The sequence below is a fragment of the Myxocyprinus asiaticus genome, chromosome 5 (assembly GCF_019703515.2).
Source record: "Myxocyprinus asiaticus isolate MX2 ecotype Aquarium Trade chromosome 5, UBuf_Myxa_2, whole genome shotgun sequence".
Taxonomy (NCBI): Eukaryota; Metazoa; Chordata; class Actinopteri; order Cypriniformes; family Catostomidae; genus Myxocyprinus; species Myxocyprinus asiaticus.
This window is the reverse complement of record NC_059348.1, coordinates 19,130,883-19,155,658: the sequence shown is the minus strand read 5'-3', so window position 1 is coordinate 19,155,658 and position 24,776 is coordinate 19,130,883. Positions and strand designations below refer to the sequence as shown.

At 38.9% G+C, this 24,776-nt stretch overlaps 1 protein-coding gene across 2 annotated transcripts in view; it reads left to right on the top strand.

Annotated features, from left to right (window-relative positions):
• Window positions 1-211: 211 nt before the first annotated feature.
• LOC127441481 (CDK5 and ABL1 enzyme substrate 1-like) overlaps window positions 212-24,776 on the top strand; it is a 30,022-nt gene continuing 5,457 nt past the window's right edge. The window contains exons 1-9 of one of the 2 annotated variants that reach the window (XM_051698976.1): window positions 212-880; window positions 10,866-10,937; window positions 11,798-11,890; window positions 13,974-14,051; window positions 20,225-20,330; window positions 21,441-21,594; window positions 21,937-22,040; window positions 23,438-23,544; window positions 24,462-24,669. In XM_051698976.1, coding sequence (XP_051554936.1) covers window positions 324-880; window positions 10,866-10,937; window positions 11,798-11,890; window positions 13,974-14,051; window positions 20,225-20,330; window positions 21,441-21,594; window positions 21,937-22,040; window positions 23,438-23,544; window positions 24,462-24,669 — 1,479 coding nt within the window. In that variant the 5' untranslated portion in view covers window positions 212-323. The remainder of the gene's footprint in view (window positions 881-10,865; window positions 10,938-11,797; window positions 11,891-13,973; window positions 14,052-20,224; window positions 20,331-21,440; window positions 21,595-21,936; window positions 22,041-23,437; window positions 23,545-24,461; window positions 24,670-24,776) is intronic. The other variant, XM_051698977.1, reaches the window with a different exon arrangement.

The window sequence follows — 24,776 nt, the reverse complement described above, 5'->3', positions numbered from 1 at the left end:
TGTTTACACAGTAAAACAGTTGGAAAACATCGTGGGAAGTGTGAATGACATCTCAGACTGCCAAAAATGATGCCTATTTAGGCTGCTCGCTACGTTTTGAGACGCTGCTTCGTTCTCATGAATCCCTATTGGTCAAACGAATGTTCCTACTGCCACAATACTGCACACACGTGATCATGCTTTTCTGTGTACACACACACACACAGTGAGAAAGCAGGAACTTAAAAGACAACGCCATGGCATTTTGACCAACACTTTCAGCCCACATCCATACAAACACCATGAACCCTCTCCGTTGACAAACACGCATTCATGCACCCGTGATGGCGAGCGCGCTGCAAATGAAGCACTCCAGTCTGGAGCACACACGGAAGCGCGTGATAGACCCACGGCGGAGGCAAGCTGCACTCTCATTCCTCAGCAACATCTCTCTGGACGGACGACCCGTGCAGGATGACGGGGACAGTCAGATCGAGGAGGAGGACAGTTCGTTTGTGGAGGCAAGGACTAGACAGAGCCTGGTTTCTGCAGTGGGCCAGCAGCAGCAGCAGCAGGCACTGGCCGCAGCAGCGAACCAGGCTCTCAGCAGTGCCCGAGCTGCTGGCTTCATGGCCGGGATGTCGGGTCCCAGCGTGGCCGCCGCTGCTGCCGCTCCTCTTCCAGCGTACAGTGCGGATGCGGAGGGGAATACTTGCAGCGCTCAGGTGCTCCAGTCTGTGTTGTGTCCCCCTTTTTCTGCGGTGCCACCGGCGACGAGGGGGAGACTGCAAACGTACACTCAGGGAATCCTGCCTGTACCCTACAGGCAGTCCAGCCAGAACTACAGCTGTCTAGAGGGGGGACAGATAGCCAACTCTGCCCTGGAGCTGCAGAGATCCAGGTATCCTAATGCACTAAACCAAGTGGCATCTGCAAAGACATGATGCTACACATTTTCTAAGAACTAACTTCACTTTTCTTTAGACCATTTTACTTTTAATTAACTGGTCCCAAGGTAATGTTAGTGGTTGTACAGTATGAAGTCAGTTCCCATTTGAGTTCACGCAGGTGTCCTAGCAGGGGTGTAGTTCATCACATTAACTATTTACATGTTCCACTAAGATTCACAACCAAAAAAATGTCCATTTATATCAGAATCAGAATCAAAATGAGCTTTATTGCCAAGTGTTCTCACGTACAAAAGGACTTCATTTATTTATTTGTTTATTTATTTTATTTTTTGGTGAAAGGAGAAGCAAGTGCACACAGAACATTACAGTGAGACACAGAATATAAAACAAGGTAAGAGTATAAATAGGCATACAAATAACAGGACATATAACATAGAATGGCATATGCACATGACATGTGCTAGTAGTAATGTATGTGCAAGGTATGGGTATGTACAGTTTAATTTAATTTAAAATGTGAATTTATATATGTACATGAGGTATTTATTTACATTATTGCTCTATGGGGGAGTCCTGAAGGCAGTTTAATTGTACATGTGGAAATTGGCCTGAGGGTAAAAACTGTTCTTGTGCCTGGATGTCCTGGCGCTCGGTGCTCTGTAGCGCCGGCCATAGGGTAACAGTTCAAAGAGGGAGTGTGCAGGGTGTGTGGGGTCCAGAGTGATTCTACCTGTACGTTTCCTCACTCTGGAGATGTGTGTATATATATACACACACACACACACACACACACACACACACACACACACACACACACACACAGATAGATAGAAAGATAGATAGATAGAAAAATTATATATTAATATATAAATTATAATAAATAATAAAATATAAAGCATTTTATACAATTGATACAAAGTAATAGCATAACTTGCTCCACAAGGTATTTATGCACAAGCTGTTCATTTGCATTCTCAATATTTACAAATGTAAGCTATACCAAATTTGTACAAATTTAACTTATGGTTAGTCTTAACGTGCAAATAATTAGGGTTAACTAAGAAAATACCTTGTGAAGCTGTACAGTAGGGGATTACCTAGATTTTATTGAAATAGATTACCTGCCATTGAACTAATGGTCCTGTTAGACACATCAACCACAGTCCCTGAAAAACTAATCAATAATCTTCATTCAGACTTCTGCATCATTCATTAATATACTAAGTGACCTGTATTCTGCGGTTAATGCTGATGACACAGTTTGCATGAGTGAATTTCAGTTTATCCTGATGTTTGTAGATGCCGCTTATTTTCAGTGAGACCAATACAAAGTCACTGTAATTTTTATTTTATTTTTTTCATGATCTATGCTTGTTATTATAGTTATTTTATATGCACAGGCTCTTTCCATCTAACAGCTTTTGGAGTAGAATTTTCTTCTTCTTTTTTTTTTTTATAGAGATGTTTTATAGAATTTCTAGTCTGCTCTTTTCCATACAACAAAATTGGGTGGTGATTCAAAGTATTAAGATCAAAAAAGCGAAAAAAGCAACATAAAAGTATCAAAAAAGTAGTTCATATGACTTGTGTACTGTATTGCATGCAGAAGGCTTCTAAAGCAAAAGCTTTTTCTGAAGAACCAACCAAAATTTACAACCTAGTCTTATAGCACGAATGTTACCATAACTAAATTTTTGCAAACTGACTTTTACGTGCTGAATTCTATGTTTCGCCCCAGTTCCCTGGTGCATTAAACACTAGAGGCACTACAACAACTGTGCATTTTATTAACTTTCACACAAATCACGACTACAACGGCTGATTATGACTTTATAAACACATATTCTTCGCACTATTACTCAAACTGCTATGTTGTGATATCCAAATACTTTTACTCGAACGCATCATTTGAAAAATTATACATTTTAAAGCTTGTATTACATAGTCAGACTCACCTAACACACCTGGTACGTGAGTACACAATTGGTACACAATTGGTAAGGTTTAGTTTAAAGTTTTAGATTCAGGAGTATGTTTTACTCATTAAAATATCCATCTTAAAAACATAATCTGATTACGACACCATTTCACCAGCTTTAGGCACCTCCTGCTGGACATTTCACTGGGAAACTGCAGCCAAACGTGTTATTAAGGCATGTAATTTCATTTTGCAAAAATGTTGCCATGGTCACGTAATGTTATTGAGACCAGGCTGAAAATTTAAGTTGTTACTCGCTGCAAAGCTTACACTGAGCTCTAGCTCTCACTGACAGTTGTACAAATTCAAGTCTGGCGCATGACAACATCATCAATATCATTGGTTCTCACTTGTCACATGACACAACAGGTTTAAATGTGCACAAGAGTTAAAGAGATTTGAGAGCTATGGCAGAGGGGAAGATTTTCAGCCTAAGTTAACATGGGTTCACTATAATTGAGAATTTTTGGCAACACACCATTGATCATAGACAGCACAGTGAAAAAAAAAAAATTAGTTTGATTACTGCCTCGGCTCCATTGCTGCATGTGAATTTTAACGTGAAAATGTAACGTTTTGTGATGCTACACTGCTACTCGTCAGAAAATGTAGTTCATTTCTGGAAATGCTGCACTATTGTGGAAACAGCTGAGTGAAAGTCACGCTACTGAACAATGAACTAGTTAGTAGCGTCTCTGCTTTAAATTAGTTACTCCCTAACACTATTGCCAACTTTGTCATTTGCGGAAAATACCCACACACCTTGAATGCATAGATACCTTTTCATACCTATTCTGAAAATACACAATTTCTCATTAGCGTCAAGGCAAAGATAAGTCATATTCCAGTAAGCTGTATTTGTTGAATGGATGTGAGGACAGTTGTATTGCTGATTGCTGATTACAGTAAATGCCCCTTACAAACACACAAACGCACACATATATATGCATACTTTCTCTTAAACAGTGTCGAGCTTGTTCTAAATGGGCAGCTGCTGGACACAAACACAGGTTCTAGGCAGGATGCCCAGTCTCTACACTGACTCCCCCTCCTTCCTCCACTCCCTGCCTCTGACCTCCACTTCCTCTCCCAGACTCTCCTGCCTGGCCTGCCACTTTCCACCAGGAAGACCCAAACCTTCAGAAGAGCTGCCAAGAGCAGCCTGTGTAGAGAGACTGTGCAGAGTAGTCATGTCTCTGATGTGCTGACACAGGCCTCCAAAGACAACACGTACACACACACACCCTACATGACCCTGTTCTTGTAAGCCTTCTGTTAAGCTACCAGACAGTCTAACTTGATTGGGCCACTCCAGACAAAAGCATTTTTGCAGTCCTGTTAGACCACACTGTGTGAACAGTGTATTATGTAATTGTTTATGGCTGGCTATACGTCTATGTAAATAGCCCATGTCTTTCTGGTGCCAACTTAATCTTGCCTCTCAATTGCAACACTTCTTCAAGACAGCTAAATAAAGTATGATGAAAGTGCAATTTTAGAGCAGATTGGCATGAATGGGACAGAGAGAAAAAGAAACAAAAGGATACTTTGTCATAGAAAGTATGTTTTTCTTTCCCCACATTTTTTCAAGGCTTGCTTTGTCCCTAATTTATTCTTGACCAAACATTAAAGTATCCCAGCTTATTGTTGGATGTGTTTACTTTCCATAACCAGTGAAACAAGCCGTGTTTTTGGATGGATCATGTCCTTCTCCTTTGTATTGTGTGGTTAGCTGGCATTACTGAGAAATTACGCTGACATTTTTTTCCAGCAAAAGACATGGTGTCAGGATAAGGTTTTAAATCAAACCTTAAAAACAGTATCGGATGTGGTGGAAATTGCAACCAGGCAAATGTTTGCCAGGGCATGATAAAAAACTCATGGGCCACCGAGTCTCGTTGTTCTAAAGGTTTTCAGGAACAAAGGGCTTTTACAGGATTAGATCCAGTCGGTCACTTAACAGTGATCTGTGGTATTTTAAGGATTGAGGTAAAGGAAATGCTGTTGTGTCATAATAGCAAGCAGTCATAATAGCAATCAGATGTGGTGGTTAACTACCGATCTGTGTGCTTGGGCTTTCTATTGAGTTTATAAAACACCCGGCTGATGAAGGACATGTTGTATGTTGATTTATCATCATTAAATTGGACAACATCATATATTGCTGGTCATATTCTAAGGCAAATACTTTGGTTTTCCACGTGCCGCTACGCACAGTACACGCAGACTGTCCACCTGCAGCCCATGGGTATACTTCATTTTTCCACATGCCATGCATTTTTCGATCTTGCACATGGTTAAGCACTCAGTTTTTCAAAGTATACTCTTTTGATCATGTTCTAATACGACACGCTTGACGCATGCGCACTATGACTGTTTTGTTATAGCCTACGCTTTATTACATTCATTGGGAGGCACATACGCAGACAACGAGGACAGAAACGGACTCTCTACGTGTCTAGAAAAACAGGGCTACATGTGTAGTGGCTCTCAGAAAACCAAAGTATGCTTTGGCCTACACACGGACAGTCTGCGTCTATGTGCACTGTCTGAGTATCCGCCAGGCATTGACAGTACTAAAGAGTATCACAAGGCAGTCGTAGAGCACATGTGTTGAATGCTTCTTACGGATTGCGGCCTAAAGAGTAGGCCTATACTTTGAAAAGCTAGAGCACACTTGGAAAAATAAAGTATACCTGAGCCTTTAGTCTAGAGGTAGATTGATATATCGGTTTTACAGATTAATCATTGCTGATAGTTGCTTTTTGGAACTATTGTTATCTGCAAAAATCTATAGCGATAGTTGCCGCAAAATAAGACTCAAAATAAGAGTCCCCTGTGTGTTTCAGGCTTGTTTATACTCAAGTCCCGCATTATGCAACAAATATTATATTTTTCTGGTTATTTTGGGGATTTTGGTTGAACAATAAACTGCATCTGGAATTTTATTCATTCATACTCTTTGTCTGTGCTCATCATAGTAAGGAAAGAATAGGTTTTTTTTTTTTTGTTTTGTTTTTTTTGTTTTTTTTTGACATTCAGTAAATAAATTTTAAAAACTATTGGCTGATTAATTGGTTATATGCCTTTCCCACCACCTTAGTTATGGGCAAAATCCACTATCAGTCGACCTTTACTTTAGTCTGCTGCCAGAGGTCCACTTGATAATACAAACTATACAACAGTTCGTTTTGTTCTTTAATTCGACAGGACGAGCGGCGCTCCAAGAGTTCTTATATTTTGTATAAAAGCATTGGAACGCTTCACTGTTTGTATCAATCTACTTGTCTGTGTTTGCGGTGTTCCAGACAGACCCAGTCTGTGCGTTGCTCATTGACAAGTAATGGTTGATCTTGCTTTGGCTTTGATTGTAGCTAATTTCATTAGTGGGGCAAAAATAGACATTTTTGTTTCTAAAATGTACTTTACTCAGTATTAATCATACTGTTGAACTGATTTTCAGTACAATGGCACCTGTGATATTTCTTAAGTCTCTTATGTTAAAATACAATAACATTTGTGCTTTGACTCTCAGAAGGTGACTCATGCAATTCCTGCCTAGCCTAACTAAACTGTGAGAATAAACGTATTTGCTAGTAGCCTTGTACTGTTGATTGTGGACTGTAGAAGTCTTTCATAAACATTAGAAGTTTTGTGTATTGATGTTTTGACTGAGGTACTTAGTTTGGTCTGCATGTGATCATTGTTTTCTTTGCACTCCAATAGTTTAATGTAGAATCATCCAGAGACTTTGATCTTGTGAGATCAAAGTCTCCGACAGCATTTGAAATTTAGATGTTCAAGCAATTTTTATGGGGTCATGATCTCTTGATGTTTTTGAAATTCCTCCATAAGAGTTCAAGCTGCTTATGCAACCAAAGTGTTTTGTGATTTGACTCTTACCATGAGTTAAAAAAGCACAGAATGAGAAAAAAATTGTAGTGGTTTAATTACAGTGGTGTACACTGGTGTTATTGGCTATTTTTTGAATGGAATACTAGTGTACTACACACACTGAACACTGCATAACATTTTTTATATAGTATAGCATGTGAAACATAATGCATTATACAAAGATAAACATTTCAAAGAGTAGCATGCTACACTTTTGTCACATAATGTCATTACATATATGTTTAATTCCACAGAGCATTTTAATCCAATTTTTTGCAAAAACATCATAAGCTTTGACAGTCCACTCAAATAATGAGTCAAGAAAGAGATGTTAAATTGCAGCTTAAATTACTTCTAGTTCATTCATCACCGTGGAAGTGGAAGGTCAGGTCGAGTGCATTGCAATGTAAGATACACTATTCCATGCAGTGTCCTTTGTTGTATACTGTACATTTTGGCACAAGTATATCTGGGTATTCCACGCATACAAAAAAATGCATACTGTGCCCAGTATACTGTACATAATATACAGTATACTGCAGAAATAGTAAGAGTAGTGTTAGTATGGTATTCAAAGTAAACTTTATTTGTAATTTCCCCATGTTCTCACACAAAGCAACGAAACTGTGTTACTCACACAGGTTACACATGTGCAATTACAAAAGAAATTAACACTGTGCAATGAATGGACATAAGGATGCTATATGACATAATAAACAAACAGTATACACAGTATACACAAGACAGAATATTTGCAGTGAAGACAAACAAAGCATAACAATCAGCATTCTTATGCTGTGTTTTGGGTGATGGTCCCCCAGCATGGGATGCTTGTGTGCTGGTGTCTCCACCAGGCTTTTAAACTAGCAGGGGCGGGGCCAGAGGGATGGCACGGGATGGCAAATGCCACCCTAAAAATGAGATTTGCCACCCCAATTCGGACCCCGCTCACATCCTGGAGACAGTGCGCAGAGGCTTAACCCGTCCGTGTCGCGCATGGTCCATAACAATGTTCCACCTGTGTCTGGCAGGACACAGTGTTCCGCCTCAGTAGACAAACTTACACTGTACATTATGTACTCGGCCACCTAGAGCATGAATTTTCAAATGGTATTATCATCTAAAACGGAACACTTAACGTTTTTTATTACACAACAGCATTTGCCATTTTTTAGTTGAGGGAAAAGACATTTGAAAGGCACATCTCACCCCTTGTTTGGTGCTGGCATTAGCTTTAGCATGTTAGCTGTAATGTATGAGTCCAAGTTCAGTGCGAGTGCCCAGAAAATGGCTTTTAATATATTTCAAATTATCATACAACGTATATAAATAAAAACCTGCTGAAAAGTTGTGGGGGAGGAGGGGGGGTTGCTGATAGTTGCACAAATGTTGGGTTGTGTTTGGCCCATTTCGCGGCCGGCCCACCAGGAAAAGTCCTGGTTCTCTCTACGGCCAGTCCGTCCCTGGGTGAAGGTGATGCATTAAGTTCACAATTTTAAGATACCATCTTCTCCACAGAAGTTTCGAAAGTTGCCATGTCCACCATCTTGAAAATCTTTGGTTACGCTAGCATCGCCACCTGATAATACCTTCCACTACGCAAGGAAAGCTGCGACTGTTGAGTGTCTAAAGTTTCTAACATTACACAATTTTTTTTTTTTTTTTTTTTTTGGAACATATATATCATCCATGTTCTCGTAGTACACTACGTTTCATTGCATCTTTCAATGGGAACACTCGCACTACTTATTCTACAAAATGGTGTTGCAAAATACTACAAAAGTGGGGAAGGTAATGAAAAGTACACCATTCGGGTACTTGTAGTACACTACATCTTGTTGCATTTTTCAGTTTGAACACACTACTCACACTAATTATAGTATACTATAAAAGGACATAGAATAGTGCAAAAGTAAGCAGAATTGTCCATCCTACAGTGTTTTCTGACTTTTCTGTTCAAGTCCATGTCCTAGCACAACCTTACAAAATTAGGGAAGTTAATGAAAAGATGAAGGAATGCTTACATATAGCATACATTTGTATAGGAGACTGAATTCAAATTTGAACTCTTCTCAGGTGACTGATTTCAGAAATCATTTGGCAGAAAGACAAGCGTTCTTCAGCCCATAATGCTCAGATGCAACAACACCTGGCTTGACCTGCTTTTGCGAGCTGCTATCTGTACTTGAAAAGCAAATATGAAGAAGTCAGAGTGTAAGCTCAAAGGAAAACCCGCTTATGATAGTGAAACAAGTGTTGCTTGTGTGGCTTTTCTCAAACTCCCAAGTGTATTGTACTTTATCAGCAAGTTAAAGGGTGTTGCTCATTACCTCAGCCTGCAAGAAAGGAATGCGTTAAGTGAAAGTGTAACTGAAATCTGTGCTGGAGCCATGACTTATCCTCTTACAGGGGCTTGATTGTGGAACATTCTGTGTGTGAGCTCATATTACATCAGGAAAATAGCAAAGCTGAAAACCTGTGTGGCAACAGGTTAGGTTTTGATGGAAAACTTTAACCTGGATTTGAAATAATGCTCTAAACCTCACTGTGTTTGGCAACTTTCTAGTATGTAATGACAAGTTGCCACATAGGTTGTATGCTTGACAATTGTCAATGGTTAAATGTACTCCAGGGGTTATGCATAGAGATTTTAAATATGTGGCACTTGCAACAAATGCTTTAAATTTATGCCAAGTATGTAAAGGTCTAATCATTCTGCATAAAGATTTTTAAACTCTCTTTTCAAACTGCTCCAGTCGAATGGGTGAATCTCAAAATCTGTCAAGAAAATGTCCAATTTTACTTTAAAATCAAAAGAAACAAATAAGAAATTATGTTTTGCCTATAGAAAATTAAGCCTATTTTTTCAGGCATTTAAGATTTTGTACATTGCAACATTATTAAGAGTGGCCTAAATTCTCATTACTGCAATGCGAAAAAATATGGTCATTATGATATTATCATTAACAAATTGTGGCATGATATACTATTTAAAATGTGAAGTATTTTTACATCATAGTACTCCCTTTACAGCATTTCATTTTCACTGATTTTAATTAAGAAAATAATTGACCCTTCTCTAAGCTGTGCCCCACTTGGTAACGGTTGCTCGCTCTGACAAGCTCTGCAGAACTCACCATAGGAATGAATGGGAGTTTGCCATGAAGACGCAATTTTTCGCAAAATATTCTCATAAACGGAATTGAAAATATTATGAAGAATGAAGAGTGATATTGTAATGCATATTTATGTCAGGTTTTTTATAAAGAAATTGTTAAATTGCACAGTAATTTGATTAAAAACTATGGTGACTGTGAATCAGAATCAAGGCAAATGATTATTACAATCACTTGAAAAGAGAAAAACGTAATTTAATAGCATAATAACATTAGCGTAAGTGAACAGAGCTGTTTATAATGTCTCATAACACACATTTTGATGCTGTGAACTGTTGATTTACTATCGCTTTTACTATGACTTAAATCAATACATAAATGTATTAATGTTCAGCAAACGTAGGTGTCAATGCAGATGTTATATGTTCATTTGGGAATGGGGGCTGACACAGAAAATAATGACAAAATGCAAAAAAAAAATTTAAAAGTCCTAAATGTAGTCTTCATTTTCTTTATGCAAAATATAATATAATTGTTTTTTTTTTTTTTTTTTCGTATTGATTTGCAGATAAATTTGACCAGGACATTTTCCTGACAGGTTTTGTGAGAATCAGCCTGATAAAGATGGAAAAGCCCCCTAAAACTGTTATTAGTAGTTAGTTAGCTTTCATCTTTTATAGACAGCTTTTCAGTCCAGGTTAATCATACATTTAGATCAGTAGTGTACTTGATGTCTAGTGATCAGAGAGTATCAGCAGCACATAATGTTAGGTGCACACAAGGTGAAGTGTGCCATTTCTGCAGCACTTGCGTCACCAAACAGAACTGCAAAAATTTTTCAAACTCGCCCTGTATTGGTGCAGAAATTACACACGTCACTTTTATAAATTAACAAAGGACTATATGCAAAATGAAATACAAGCTTAATATGACTGTGTTTGGATTGCTGTAGCACCACAAACTCACCCTTTTTTTGTCAATATGCAGACGGAGGCTGATATCCCAGCGGTCTTCACTGGAGACTCTTGAGGATATTGAGGAAAATGCCCCTCTTCGCAGGTATAGCTACTTTTATGGGTCTGGATCAGCCCATTCTTGCAGAATATAGTAATGATATGTAGAAACACGGTACATGTGTATGACGTTTAATCAGTAGTTTACATATCGTGATTTATTTAAGCATTGTTTGGAGTATTACTTTAGTTAACATTGATATTCTATAACTATCTGGTTTTTGCTTTAAATGTGCTTTTGGTGTTGACTACAAACAGGGCTCAACAATAAGGATGACCCGCTGGACAGAACTACAGTACCACTTGCCCTATTGGGCCAGTGCTGTATTTTCGCTAAATTTTACATTTGATGATCTTGTTAAATGTGCTTTTCATGCCTTGCTTAAACCTTTGCATTCCTGTGATCTATTGAACATTGTTGTTGCTTTAAATTCTGCTGATTTAAACTCATTGCCAAGATAACGTTATCTAGCTGTCCTTAATTATGGTAATCCTGAGTCTGACATGGACACACCATAACTTGTCATTTAAGGAATCAGTAAGAATTGGTTGAAAATTACAAACCAATCAGTAATGTTTTGCATTGTATGCCATCATTTTCCAGCAAAGCAATTTTTTTGTACAGAAAACTTAACATTTAATGAAAAATTGAAATATTATTCCTGGCACATAGACATAAAAAAAATACATAAAAAGTCTCTGACTTTTTTGTTTTTGTTTTTTGTGGTAGGGCTAGCAAAAATGTTAGCAGGGCGAGAAAAAAATCTGGGCCAGCAGAAAAAAATCCTTAAAGTTGAGCCCTGTTCTAAAGCATTTTCTTAAGCTCATGAGTGTTTTTGAACTATCATCTCATATCAGCATTTGTTTCTATAAAGAACAGTATTGACGCTGCTATGTTTCATCTAGATGTCGAACTTTATCCGGATCACCGCGACCAAAGAGTTTCAAGAAGGTCCACTTCATCAAAAACATAAGGCAGCATGATATGCGCAATGGAAGGTATGCTTGCATCTACCCAACAACCCACACAGAGAACAACATCCACATATATCAAGTTTTTCAGCGAAAGACCCCCTAACATTATTCAGAGATTTTCCCTAGTTCTCTGTTTCCTTGTTTATTATTTAAGAGTTATTTTTCAAAATAATTTCATTCGTTTTAGTGTCATTTTCCCACATGATAATCAAAATTATGTCTGAGGGGTGAGGACACCAGTACACATGTTTGAATCTGAACCCAAATGTGATAAGGTCATGCTCTTTAGGTATGCTATTTAGATACATATAGTGACAACTTTATTAGGAACACCTGTACACCTACTTATTCATGCAATTATCTAATCAGCCAATGCATGTGGCAGCAGTACATTGCATAAAATTAAGCAGATATGGGGCAAGAGCTTCAGTTAATATTCACATCAACCATCAGAATGGGGAAAAATGTGATCTCAGTGATAGAACCGTGGCATGATTGTTGGTGCCAGATGGGCTGGTTTGAGTATTTCTGTAACTGCTGATCTCCTGGGATTTTCACGCACAACAGTCTCTAGAGTTTACTCAGAATGGTGCCAAAAACCAACTATCCATTGAGCGGCAGTTCTGTGGACGAAAATGCCCTGTTGAACATAGAACATAGAACGGTCAGACTGGTTCGAGCTGACAGAAATGCTACAGTAACTCAGATAACCCCTCTGTACAATTGTAGTGAGCAGAACAGCATCTCAGAATGCACAATATGTCGAACCTTGAGGTGGATGGGCTACAACAGCAGAAGACCAAGTTGGGTTCCACATCTGTCAGCCAAGAACAGAAATCTGAGGCTGCAGTGGGCACAGGCTAACCAAAACTGGACAGTTAAAGACTGGAAAAACATAGCCTAGTCTGATGAATCGCGATTTCTGCTGAGGTACACAGATGGTATCCCCATTCTGATGGTTGATGTGAATCAGACCTGTATCTGTATTATTTTATGAATTGCAATGCTGCCACAGGATTGGCACAGGATTGGATAATCACATGAATAAGGAGGTGTACAGGTGTTCCTAATAAAGTTGTCACTGAGTGTATATTGCTTATATACTGTATAGTATATCACATGAGAGTGTAGAAACTTGAAAGGGAAGGAATTTCCTTTATGCAGATGTTTGTCAGTGTACTGTATGTGTGAAACTTTTATTTTATTTTTTTATTTCTGACTCTGAGGTTTAGATAATCACTAAAAAAATGTAAAAGGATTTTAGGTTGATAGTAGCACCAAATGAACTCTCTCTGAAGCCCAAAGATTTTGACTGTGTAATTTGTGATTTTGCTTATTAATTTATAATTACTTTGCCAATTAAGTGTTCACGACATTGTAAATGGAAAACAAAATGGACTGGAAAACAAAATGTTGTGACAGGGTTTCCTTTAGGCTTTTGGGCAAATGGCTAATATATATACATTTGCAGTTTTCCAAATATGTATAAGTCAAGGATGGAAACTATTCAACTTTCAGCTGAAGCAAATTTGCCCAAATTGTTTGGTAAAATTGTATACATTTTCCTATAAATTTTTCTATCACTTAAAAGAGTTTCTTTAAGCTTATACACTAAATACTTTGGAACTAACTACAGTGGTTCAGATGTGTCCGAGAGCAGAAAGAACAAGACTTTCTCGGACTGTTTTATTATTATTATTTTTATTATTATTAATAAAAATATTTATTATTATTATTATAATTCTTTTATCTGACTTTTTTTTGCTTTCATGCTTTAGATCAATTATTAGTGCTTGATGAACTGATAAAAACAGGCACTTGAAAGGCATGGCAGAATATTCAATACACAAACTCGTTGTTTGTTTGCATGAAAACATGTTTGGTTTTATCAGTGGTCTCTTTATTTACTTCAAAGGGTGTTTTTACAGGCGGTTTATCTTTCGTTCTTGTTTTCTTTTTCTTATCTTTGTTGAATATTCTTTCAAACACATTCCCACAGTAATGCAAGTTATGTACTGTGCATCTCTCCATCTTTGTCTTTGGTCCTGTAACTTCTATATTGACAGAGCTCACTTAAAGTAGTTTATGTATCATTTTGTCTTTATAGGATAGTCCTTATCAGTGGCAGAAGATCCTTCTATAGTGTATTTTCTGTCCTGCCCTATCGAGATTGTAGCCAAACAGGGTATGTATTCTTCAGCATGCAAATCTTCTCTTCCCCATCAACGTTTCTTTATTTTCCTTCACTTTTATCTAACCCCCCATTTTGAGTTAAAAAAATTTCTGGCCAGATAGAATGTGTCCATTTAATAAAATGAACTATTAATAGCCTTCTTTTAAATAATCATTTGGAATAGGCTATTTCAGATAAGGTACTGTTTGTACACACAAAGTTTGTCACTGGTTGCTTTATAAGTATGTATTTTCCCTATAGTGTTCTCATTATTCTGCAGATTTAAGACTGTATGCAATATGCATAGATCGTTTGTGCCAGTATTTCGCAGCTGTCCAGATTGTTGGTAGTAGGTGTGTACTTTCAAATCTTTGATAAACTAATGATACTGACCAACATGCTTGGGCATGCTTCTCATAGACCTCACCCTTGCTTTAGAAGCTGGCTGCTTTTGCCCTGGAGCTGCAGCGGTTTGGCTTAAGATTTCTTTAGATATTTACTTTAAGATTTAACATTTCGTGCCATCTGCCTTGATCTCTCACTTCTAATGGGATGCTTCTCTTACCTGGATCTCTGCGTTGCTTACTTTCCCACACTTTAATGCAGTTTGTGCTCTTTAGAGTGAAGTGTTCTTCAGTACTGAAGAAATATCACAGATATTAGACATTTCTCTTTATTAGTTGAGCAAAAGATTTCACTTGCCTTAAACATGAGAGTAGAGACTCTTGGCTGCTTGGCTTGTTTTTAAACAATAGCAACTAGAGAATATCTCAGTTACTGGATTTATTACAGTCTATGCAGATTATGCTCTGTGGGGGAAGGTTTAGATTTGACCTTGAGCCCTGCCGTATCTGCCTTTTATTGATATATACTTATTAATGAATGAAAGTAATCATGCAATGATTATGTGGGAAAAGGTTTTCAATATTTTCTAAAGGCTCTGTCAACTGGATAAAAGGTCAGAGTGGATACATTTAAAGGTCCCTTTTATTGTCTTAACCTGTATTGATTGAGGTATTGTGGAAGTTAATTTTACTTCATAACTGTTCTTTGTTTCACTTTTTTTAAAGTGTTAGTTCACCCAAAAATGACAGTTGTCTCATCATTTACTCACCCTCATGCCATCCGAGATGTGTATGACTTTATTTTATCTGCAGAACACAAACAAAGATTTTTAGAAGAATATCTCAGCTCTGTAGGTCCATACAATGCAAGTGAATGGGTGCCAAAATTTTGAAGCTCCAAAATCCATATAAGGGCAACCTAAAAGTAATCCATAAGACTCCAGTGGTTAAATCCATATCTTCTGAAGTGATATAATAGGTGTGGGTGAGAAACAGATGAATATTTAAGTCCTTTTTATTTCACTTTCTCCTTCTTCATGTGTATATATATATATATATATATATATATATATATATATATATATATATATATATATATATATATATATGTGTGTGTGTGTGTGTGTGTGTGTCTGTGTGTTTCTGTGAAATAATATTAAAAAAAAATTATAATTCTATATTTGGTGATTCACATTATTTGTGTATATCGCCCCCTACAGAGCAGGGAGGAAAATGTATGATAAAAAATGACTAAAATATTGATCTGTTTCTCACCCACACCTATCATATCGTGTCTGAACACATGTATTTAACCACTGGATTTTTATGGATTACTTTTATGTTTCCATTTGGAGCTTCAAAATCTTGGCACCCATTCACTTGCATTGTATGCACCAATGGAGCTGAGATATTCTTCTAAAAACCTTCATTTGTGTTCTGCAGAAGAAAGAAAGTCATACACATCTGGTATGCCAGGAGGGTGAGTATATCATAAGAGAATTTTCATTTTTGGGTGAACTATCCCTTTAAAAAGTCCCTTTAAAATTCCATATTAAACTTAAATAAATCCAGGGTTTTCAATGTGGTCTAAGGCATTTGGAACCTAAGGTATATAGTGTTATATAACTGAATAGTGTGCACTGTTATGCAGTCGATGATGAATGGCCCATGGCAGGATTTAACTTAATTTAGTTCGCTAATATTTTGGATTTGTCAATTGGCAGTAAAGTGCACAGTACTGAATGAACAGTCTCAGTGTAATTTTCCTGTAGGTTGTGCCAGCGTACGGTTATGGTGAGCTCACTTTAGCACCAGTAGTGTCTCGGGAGTATTAGACCTTGCTGTATTCCTGATTGAGTGCTCACAACCTGAAACACACACACACACACACACACACACACACACACACAAGGTTTATGTCAGCAAACTGAACTGTACACTGTGGATGTAGGAGTTGCTAAGGACTCCTGAAAAGTTGGTTTTGTCTATAAATATTTATATTAAAAACTTCTGAGAGCACCTGTTCATTTTAGTTTTTGCTTAGTACTTTTCCGTTGAGCTGAACTTTGGATGGGTTCACAAGCACAATACTTATAACTGCTTTCTCTAATGTCATGGGATCTGGGATTGTTGATGCATCACTAAACATCTCACAGATTCTCTGTGCCAGTGCTATGTGGTGATTTCTGCATCCTTTCCATCAGCTTTTCATAAGATTCTTAAATCCTTAATAATATGTTTCTAAGTCTGTGCATAAGTGGATTAATTAGTTAGTTATGCTGTAGTATTTTTTAAATGTAGGCTTATCTTGTACAGAACTGCATATTTAAGTGTCCATAACATCTGGTTAGTTGGACCTTGTCTGTCTTTCATGTCCTTGTTTTTGTTTTTCTGCAATCTCCCTTATAGGGCTGCACAATTAATCCAAAAAATATTAGAGATTACAATTACAGCTGCCACAATAAACTAATCATGAAAAGTGTCAATTACAGAACTCTGTTTAGGTCTACTCCCATTGCCTCAAAAGTTTTTGGTTGTGTGTATGAATGCAATTGCAAATCAGAGACGTGTAGATTAGTCATATCAGCATATCAGTAATGCTCACTTTCTGTGTTTAATTTATTCAAAATTTGAAAAGCACCTTTCTTTTTCATGCAATTAAAATAATAAAGCAACTTAAGAAAACGGTTTTCAACTTGTTTTGGATGTGTAGCCTACAGTACATAATAAATGTGGCATGCAGTTGCTTCACACAAAATGTTAATTCTATTAATTGAAATGAATAATTGCAATTACAATATCAAGGGAATAATTGACAGTTATGATTTTTGTCATAATCGTACAGCCCTTCTTACTAATAATCCTTTGCACATTGACAAAATGTCAACATTATTTACTGATGTTGTAGTCTAGTTGCCCTTCTGTCACTCACTCGATGTTGTGTCGATGTAGTGACACTAAGGGTCGCTCTGGGAGCCCCAAACACCTCTAATCTTTGAGAAAAGGCTAATGAGAGTTGGCGAGTGGAATTTGCATGCCTCTCCCCTGGACATACGGGTATAAAAGGAGCTGGCTCGCAACCACTCATTCAGATTTTTTCTTCGGAGCCAAGTGGTTATGTGTCAGCGAGCTGAATTCCACTGCCGGTCCATTCACCTCAGAAAGAAGCGTATGCTGTTGGATATACGGCGCATTTCAGCAGCTTTCTCTCCTTCTGCACGCTTAGTGCAGACTACGCCCCTGGGCGCTTCGACAGCGCTACTGAGAGAGTGTATATTTCTGCAAAGAGTATATTTTCCTCTATCAGAGCAACACATTGACGTGAACGTCTTTTTAAAGACGCGTCGTTTTAAAGATGCCTTCACGTGTCTGGGCTGCGCTCACACTGAGGTAGCATTCCTGGATGATTTTTGTTCTCATTGCGAGAACATGACCATGGTAACGTTGCGGTCGCGGCTTTCCTTCCTCCGAGGGAAAGCCACACCAGCCGCCCCCCGTGCTGCACCTTCTACCTATGGGTACGAGACAGGCCCGGCTCGCTCGTCTGCCCCCGTCAAGTTCCGAAATGAGACCAGCTCGCCTCACGGCCAGCTTAACATCTCTTTCGGGGCTCGCGAGCAGGATGAGTCCTCGATCGCTGAGTCGTAGAGCGCACTGGCGATGTCGGACACCTAGGACTCGACTGGACTGCCACCTTTGGGTCTGCCTGCCCAGACTGAGGCTGACCCAGAGCTGACCGCCATGCTTGCCTGGGCCACCACGAGTGTCGGGTTGGACTGGAACCCTCCACCCTCACCTGAGCCCTCTTGGCTAGATGACTGGTTCCAGCCACCCCACCCCCCTGCCGCTCACAGCCACCCCCCCCCCCCCCCCAGTGACCAGGTGTAAACAGCAATGTCTCGTCTGACCACATGTGATCTCTCCATGGTCCTCCTGGGCCTTCGGAGAGCCCCGTTTTCATCAAAAGGGTTGGGGACCTGCAGGCGTTCTCTGTCAGCAATACCTGCCTGGAGTTTGGTCTGGTAGACTCTCATGTGGTCCTGAGACCCCAGCCGGGCTATGTGCCCAAGGTTCCCACGACCCCCTTCAGGGATCAGGTGGTGAGCCTGCAAGCGCTGCCCCAGGAGGAGGTAGACCCAGTCTTGTCGTTACTGTGTCTGGTGCGTGCTTTGCGCATCTACTTGGATCGCACGCAGAGCTTTAGATGCTCTGAGCAGCTCTTTGTCTGCTTCGGCGGACAGCGGAAAGGGAACGCTGTCTCCAAACAAAGGCTTGCCCACTGGATCGTGGATGCCATCGCTCTGGCATACCAGGCCGTGCCCGCCCCTTTGGGAATACAAGCACACTCTACAAGGAGTCTGGCATCCTTGTGGGCACTGGCCAATGGCACCTGTCTAGCAGACATCTGCAGAGCAGTGGGCTGGGCAACACCCAATACCTTTGCGAGATTTTACAGTCTCCTGGTTGAGCCGGTTTCATCCCATGTTTTGTCAGGTACAAACAGGTAAGTTTGGTAATACGGAACAGCTGGCCGGGTGTATCGCTTGCATATAGCGCCTTTCCCCTCTGTGAGGTGAAGATGTGCACTTCTTCTCCCATGCGAGTTCACGAACTGTGAACCCTGGATGTCCTTCCTCCCTAGCCCTGTGGCTCGCGAATTCGGCGGAGGAATTCGCAGCCAGACCCACTATGGGTACTAATATGCCCTGTACTGGGATAGGTGCTCCACAGGTGCTGGTTACTCCGGTAACCCCCTGTGATGTATTTTCCGCGGTATGGTCTCCCTGTCGGCAGACCCGTGTCTCCCTTTGGCAGAGCCCTCTCTGCCCCCGGTCGCTGTGTTTGTAGAGCTCCTCCCCTTCCAGGCAGGACCTACCACCACGCCACTTCCATGTGCGGCTGGTGAGCCCACGTGACATATTGCCACGTTACCTCCCCTTTGGGCAGGATGTGGTCTCCGTGGGGTCTTTTCCTCCTGAAAGAATAGGAAAGGAAAAGAACACCTTCCCCGATGCATGTAATAGCGTTAGATGGCCCCAACTGAATCTAATACTCTGTGGAGAGAAAACATAGAGAGAAAAGGCCATGGCTGGTGCAATCTTTGTGGTATTTATTTAGATAAAGTTAGATAAACTATAAAAAAACATCTGATTTTATGAAATAATGACTTTTAATACCTTAAAAGTTACAAATAAAATACTTGTCACAGTATAGCTCCTGGATGATACGAACTTTTTTTGCAGACAATAAATGTTAAAGTAACACTCCTGATTTCATGACAAGCATGAAACGTATCACAAAGGTTTGAAATGTAACACATTTGTGACATAATCTGTCTTGAATACAAAGTCTTACATTCCTGTTGGTTTTGTAAGAAAATTGAAAGAATTGGTTGATCCTTGTGTCATGATACAATAATATTGCTATTAATTGATTTTACAGCCACTTCATTATAATTTTTTTAATATTTGCCAATATACCAAGTACCGCAGTTGATTCTGTGACTTCGTGATTTATACATTTTATACATTTAAGTGTTTAAAATATTATATGCATATTATATTATATGAATATTATGCTAATAAATAATGTTTGATATCAGTATATTACTTTAATACAAACATGAATACTGCAGTATTGTTCTCCCCCCACCCCCTATAGAGGCCAAACCTTTATATTGTACTGTCATTTTTTTGTAATTAAAGTTCCTTTCAATCCTATTTCAATCAAGTCATGCAGCCGAGCCAAGCAGTGAGTACAGTAGATTTATGATGGCAAATGTTGTAGCAACATGTTTAGTATATATGTTTGGCAGTAAAGGCTGTTGTCTTGACCCAGCAGGGATGTGAAGGCAGAGAGCGGACGCCAGCGACACCCCTCCGGTGGCATGAGTGTCAAGGAGATGGTGATCGGCCTAGAGGGTGTTGAATTGGGTGCAGATGGCAAGGTGAGTGAACAAAACAAATACAGAGATACTTTGAATAATTCACCCAAAAATGAAAATTCTGCAATCATTTACTCACCTTCATATTGTTCCAAATCGGAAAAGTCACTACTGTTTACACCTGGTATTAAGGTGTGTTTTTGGTGATTCAATTACATATGGTCAGCTCTAAATACAGATCTAAACAGGGTCTAAAACTATTTGTGATCGAATCACAAAAACCACATACGGAAATAGTCAACGCATGTGACTACATAGTATTTGAGGTGTAAATGCTAATCTGTTGTGAATGCATCCCAGACTGCAGTGAAGCATCACCTCTCACCTGTCTATCAACCGCTGCACTAAAGCAAGAGTTTAAACTTTGCCGGTTAAGATCATCTTTAAAGGAAATAACTGTCTGATCTGAAAATTTGAAAAAGCGGATACATACACAATCATGAGAACTTCACAGATCTTCTTCAGTGTGTCTGAAATCGACATGCAGAGACACAGGTGACAACCACACACATCTGAAACTCTAATACAGGTAATCCTCTAAAATAACGGATAATTCTACTTGAAATGTCGCGTTTGTGCTTCGATTAAATTTCAGTTGCATCTGGGAGAAACAGTGTGCTGCAATTTCTTTGTCTTTTATGTCTTTTGTGGTTTATTATCATGCAGTAACACATTGAATGAGTGATTGATGAGTGTCATCACGAAATAAGAAACCCTCCCCTTGAAATCTGAACACAAGTGGTCACAGGAGACACATTTAAGTGACCAGGTGTAAACAGCAATGTCTTGTCTGACCACATGTGATTGGATCACCCGAGACGCATCTTAATACCAATTCATTGTATGGAGAAAATATGCAATAAAGTGAATGGTGACTTACAGTAGACTGAACATTCTGCCTAATATCTCTGTTTATGTTCAACTGAAGAAAGAAAGTCACGCAGGTTTGAAACTAAATGAGGGTGAGTAAATCATGACAGAATTTTCATTTTAGGGTGAAGAATCACTTGAATTGCAAGTGAATATACATTTTATGACCCCTTTTTATGACTGGTTAAAAGAGTTGTGAACGATACATCAGTAATGTTGATGAATATACGAATCACTCCACAGACTGTTTCGTACACACAGTTCCTGTATCCAACCAATGTCCTAGGTCGTCGAAACACCATCGACTCCACGTCATCTTTCTCTCAGTCTCGTAATGCCAGTCACCGCAGCCTCAGTCTGGCACGTGCCAACAGTAACCAAAGTAGCCTTGATACAGGTCTGTATGTCAACGGCCTTTCATTTTCTCTCATTCTCCCTGATATGCCCTGACAAGGCTCTACCTGTTTGCTTTTAATGAGCATTTTGGTAAGACTTCAGTTTAATAAGGCCACAGTTCTGAGCAAGGTCATGATCTTCTTGAATGATACAAAATGCTTACACTATTGTCGAGTGTCCTACCAAAATAAAGTTGTCCTCAGTGCCTATCTTTGTGTTGTTGTATATTAAAAACATTGCTAGAAATATACTTATCGCACGGTATTTATTCAAAGTCCTTGTTTAGGCTGTTGCACAATGCACTGTCTCATCACATCTGTTTATTTGTTCTGTTATACTGCAGGGAATGAACTGGGAGATTTTAGGGAGTATGACCCAAATCTTCTGGATGACCCACAGTGGCCATGTGGAAAGCACAAAAGAGTGCTCATATTTCCCTCATACATGGTGAGTTGTCACGTACCACAAGACATGACTGAAGGATTTGTGTGCGATTTGTTCCAGTTCAAACCCAGAGGGACGTTATACTGCTCAGAGTAACAAATGTTGGCATACAATAAGAGTATAGAGCTATACAGTACAATGAGTGTGGATAGCATAGCACAGATCTTTTGACAGAATCTGAAGAGTTCTCTGACTTTTGATTGCAGATTTTGGCGTCTTGGCCAGTTTGGGATATTATTGAGATCTCTTCTGAAACTCTAGAGGAGGCTCTGCATTTAATCTCATTGCTGTCATGGAGAAACAATTGAGATATTAAGGAGATCTTAATATGTGTTTTTTCTTTCCTACAGTAGACAGGACATGCGTCTTTTAGCTTACTCATTGGCTTGGCTGTTGTTGTTTACTGTTACAGACACTTTAACAGTGTGAACTTGAATCTCTAGTTGTCAGTTAATTAGTAATGGACTTCATGTTGGAGAAATACCAGCGTGGTCACCTTGAGAAATTGTTGTCTCTATTCCAAGCACTGGATATGAGAATGGGCAGTAGCCAGACTGCTTCCCGTACGCCACGTACCACTTTGTTTCCTTTATTATTTTATTCATTTATTTTCTGTTTCCTCTTTTCCTAATAACAGCTAGCGGCTGAAAGTGATTTTTCTTTTTTTTTACATATTTATATACGTAACAGGAGACACTCCATTTCCTATTCAGCTCTGTTTTTGGTTTCGTATTGTATTGTACTTGAACTCAACACAAACAGTGCAGGAGACTTTCTTCCCCTTCCTTCTATTGCTTATTTTATGCTTGTGACAATTGCTTTTGTGTATTAAGAAGAAACATTGCCAACAAGAAAAGATGAAGGAATGCTTTTTCTTTGCCTTGTAGTTTTCATGCACACACAGTATGACAAGACAAGACACTGGAACCCTTTGAAATATTATTTTATAGCTTAAATTGAATAATAACCAAGAAACCAATAATCCTCCACTGTTAGGCTGTATGTACTGATAAAATGTAAACTTTGAATGCAATGTAAATCTCTTTGGATAAATGCATCTGCCAAATTCATAAAAATGTAAAAAACTAAATTTTTTATAAAGTTAACCAGATGTGTATGAACAGCATCAAAATTTTACTCTGGAAGTTTGATCCCCTGAAGCATGACTGAATGAATTGTATTTGTCTTAATCGGTAATGAAGTGTGAATCAAAAAATATCACGGGATTTTTTTCCCATGCAAATCCCTCATCCTGAAATTGCAAACATGCTTTGACACAGAGCAAATGTTTCAGTGTAATGGAAAACAGTGGCTCTATCACCCTTGCGATGTCTGTATACTCATATAGGAGCTTGACGACCAGTCTCAGTGAATATCAACCACTGTCTGCTTCTTCACAGACCACAGTCATTGAGTATGTCAAGCCCTCTGATCTCAAGAAGGACATGAATGAGACCTTTAAGGAGAAGTTCCCTCACATTCGTCTTACACTGAGCAAGATAAGAAGGTAAGGATGTTTGGAGCCACAAATGAAGTCTGTATTTGGTGTGTCTGATGATTATGTTGGTAAATCAATCTACACACTGAACCTTAAACAGACTTGGGACAGGGCGTATTCCAACTTTGACTCAGTAATTTTTTTGCTTATGTTGTCTTGGACTTACACTGACACTTAGTGGTGTGGATACAGCATCATTCAAACTCAATAGATTTTAAGAACCAATGCCACTGTAGACATTCAGTATTCGCAGTCAGTCATGATTAATCTATGAGTGAATGTGTCCAATAACAGGGCGGTTACTAAGATTAAGCAATAGTATTCTGCTGGTCATGTGATACGAACATGGCATCCCCCAAGAGGAAAGATCCTCTTCATGTAGAATAAAACAGCTTTTAAACTTTTACTTATTTTACTGTAGTCTTCATCTTATGTGAGTGCTCATAATTTTATACATTTGTTGTAAACATACTATTCATTTCTTTAGGAGTAAAACCTTTTTAATGAGGAAAAAATTACTGAGTGCACCTTTAACAGGTGCTTTAAAAATGGGAAGTGTTCCACTTTCATAACTGTTGAAATATAATCATTTTACTGTACACCATATTGTCAAACATACGGTGAAATCTGTAAAGATCGGAAAGTTCTCGAGTACAATACAGCAAATATTGTGTCACTCACCAACAAAATATATCGAATAAGAGCCCTGAGAAAAAAGCAGAGTTTCTAAATTGTCTTTTTGTAGCCTATTACATAGGTTCGACGTAGATGTATAAATCGACCTTAAGGATGAGCAACAGTAATAATATACACACAAGCACACTTAAGACACAAGTTAGCCATTTAAAAGTGTTTACCATCTTACATAACGCAACATGAGCTGATGAATACTGATGAGTTGATGGCCTGTTGTTCCCATGTCCTAGCCTGAAGAGAGAGATCCGTAAACTAGCTCAGGAGGTGTGTGGCTATCAGGAGTCCACAGTGGCCATGGCTTTTGTTTACTTTGAGAAGCTGGTGCTGCTGGGTAAACTCAATAAACAGAACCGTAAACTCTGTGCCAGTGCTTGCGTCCTCCTCGCTGCCAAGATTGGAGGAGACCTTAAGAAGCATGAAGTCAAGCTCCTGATTGACGTGAGTTCATGGTCCTCTCCAGCTCATTACATGACGATGTTGTGTTAAATTTCACTGATGTTAAAATACTTCTATCCCAGCTTAATGTGCAGTGACAACTTCAAGTT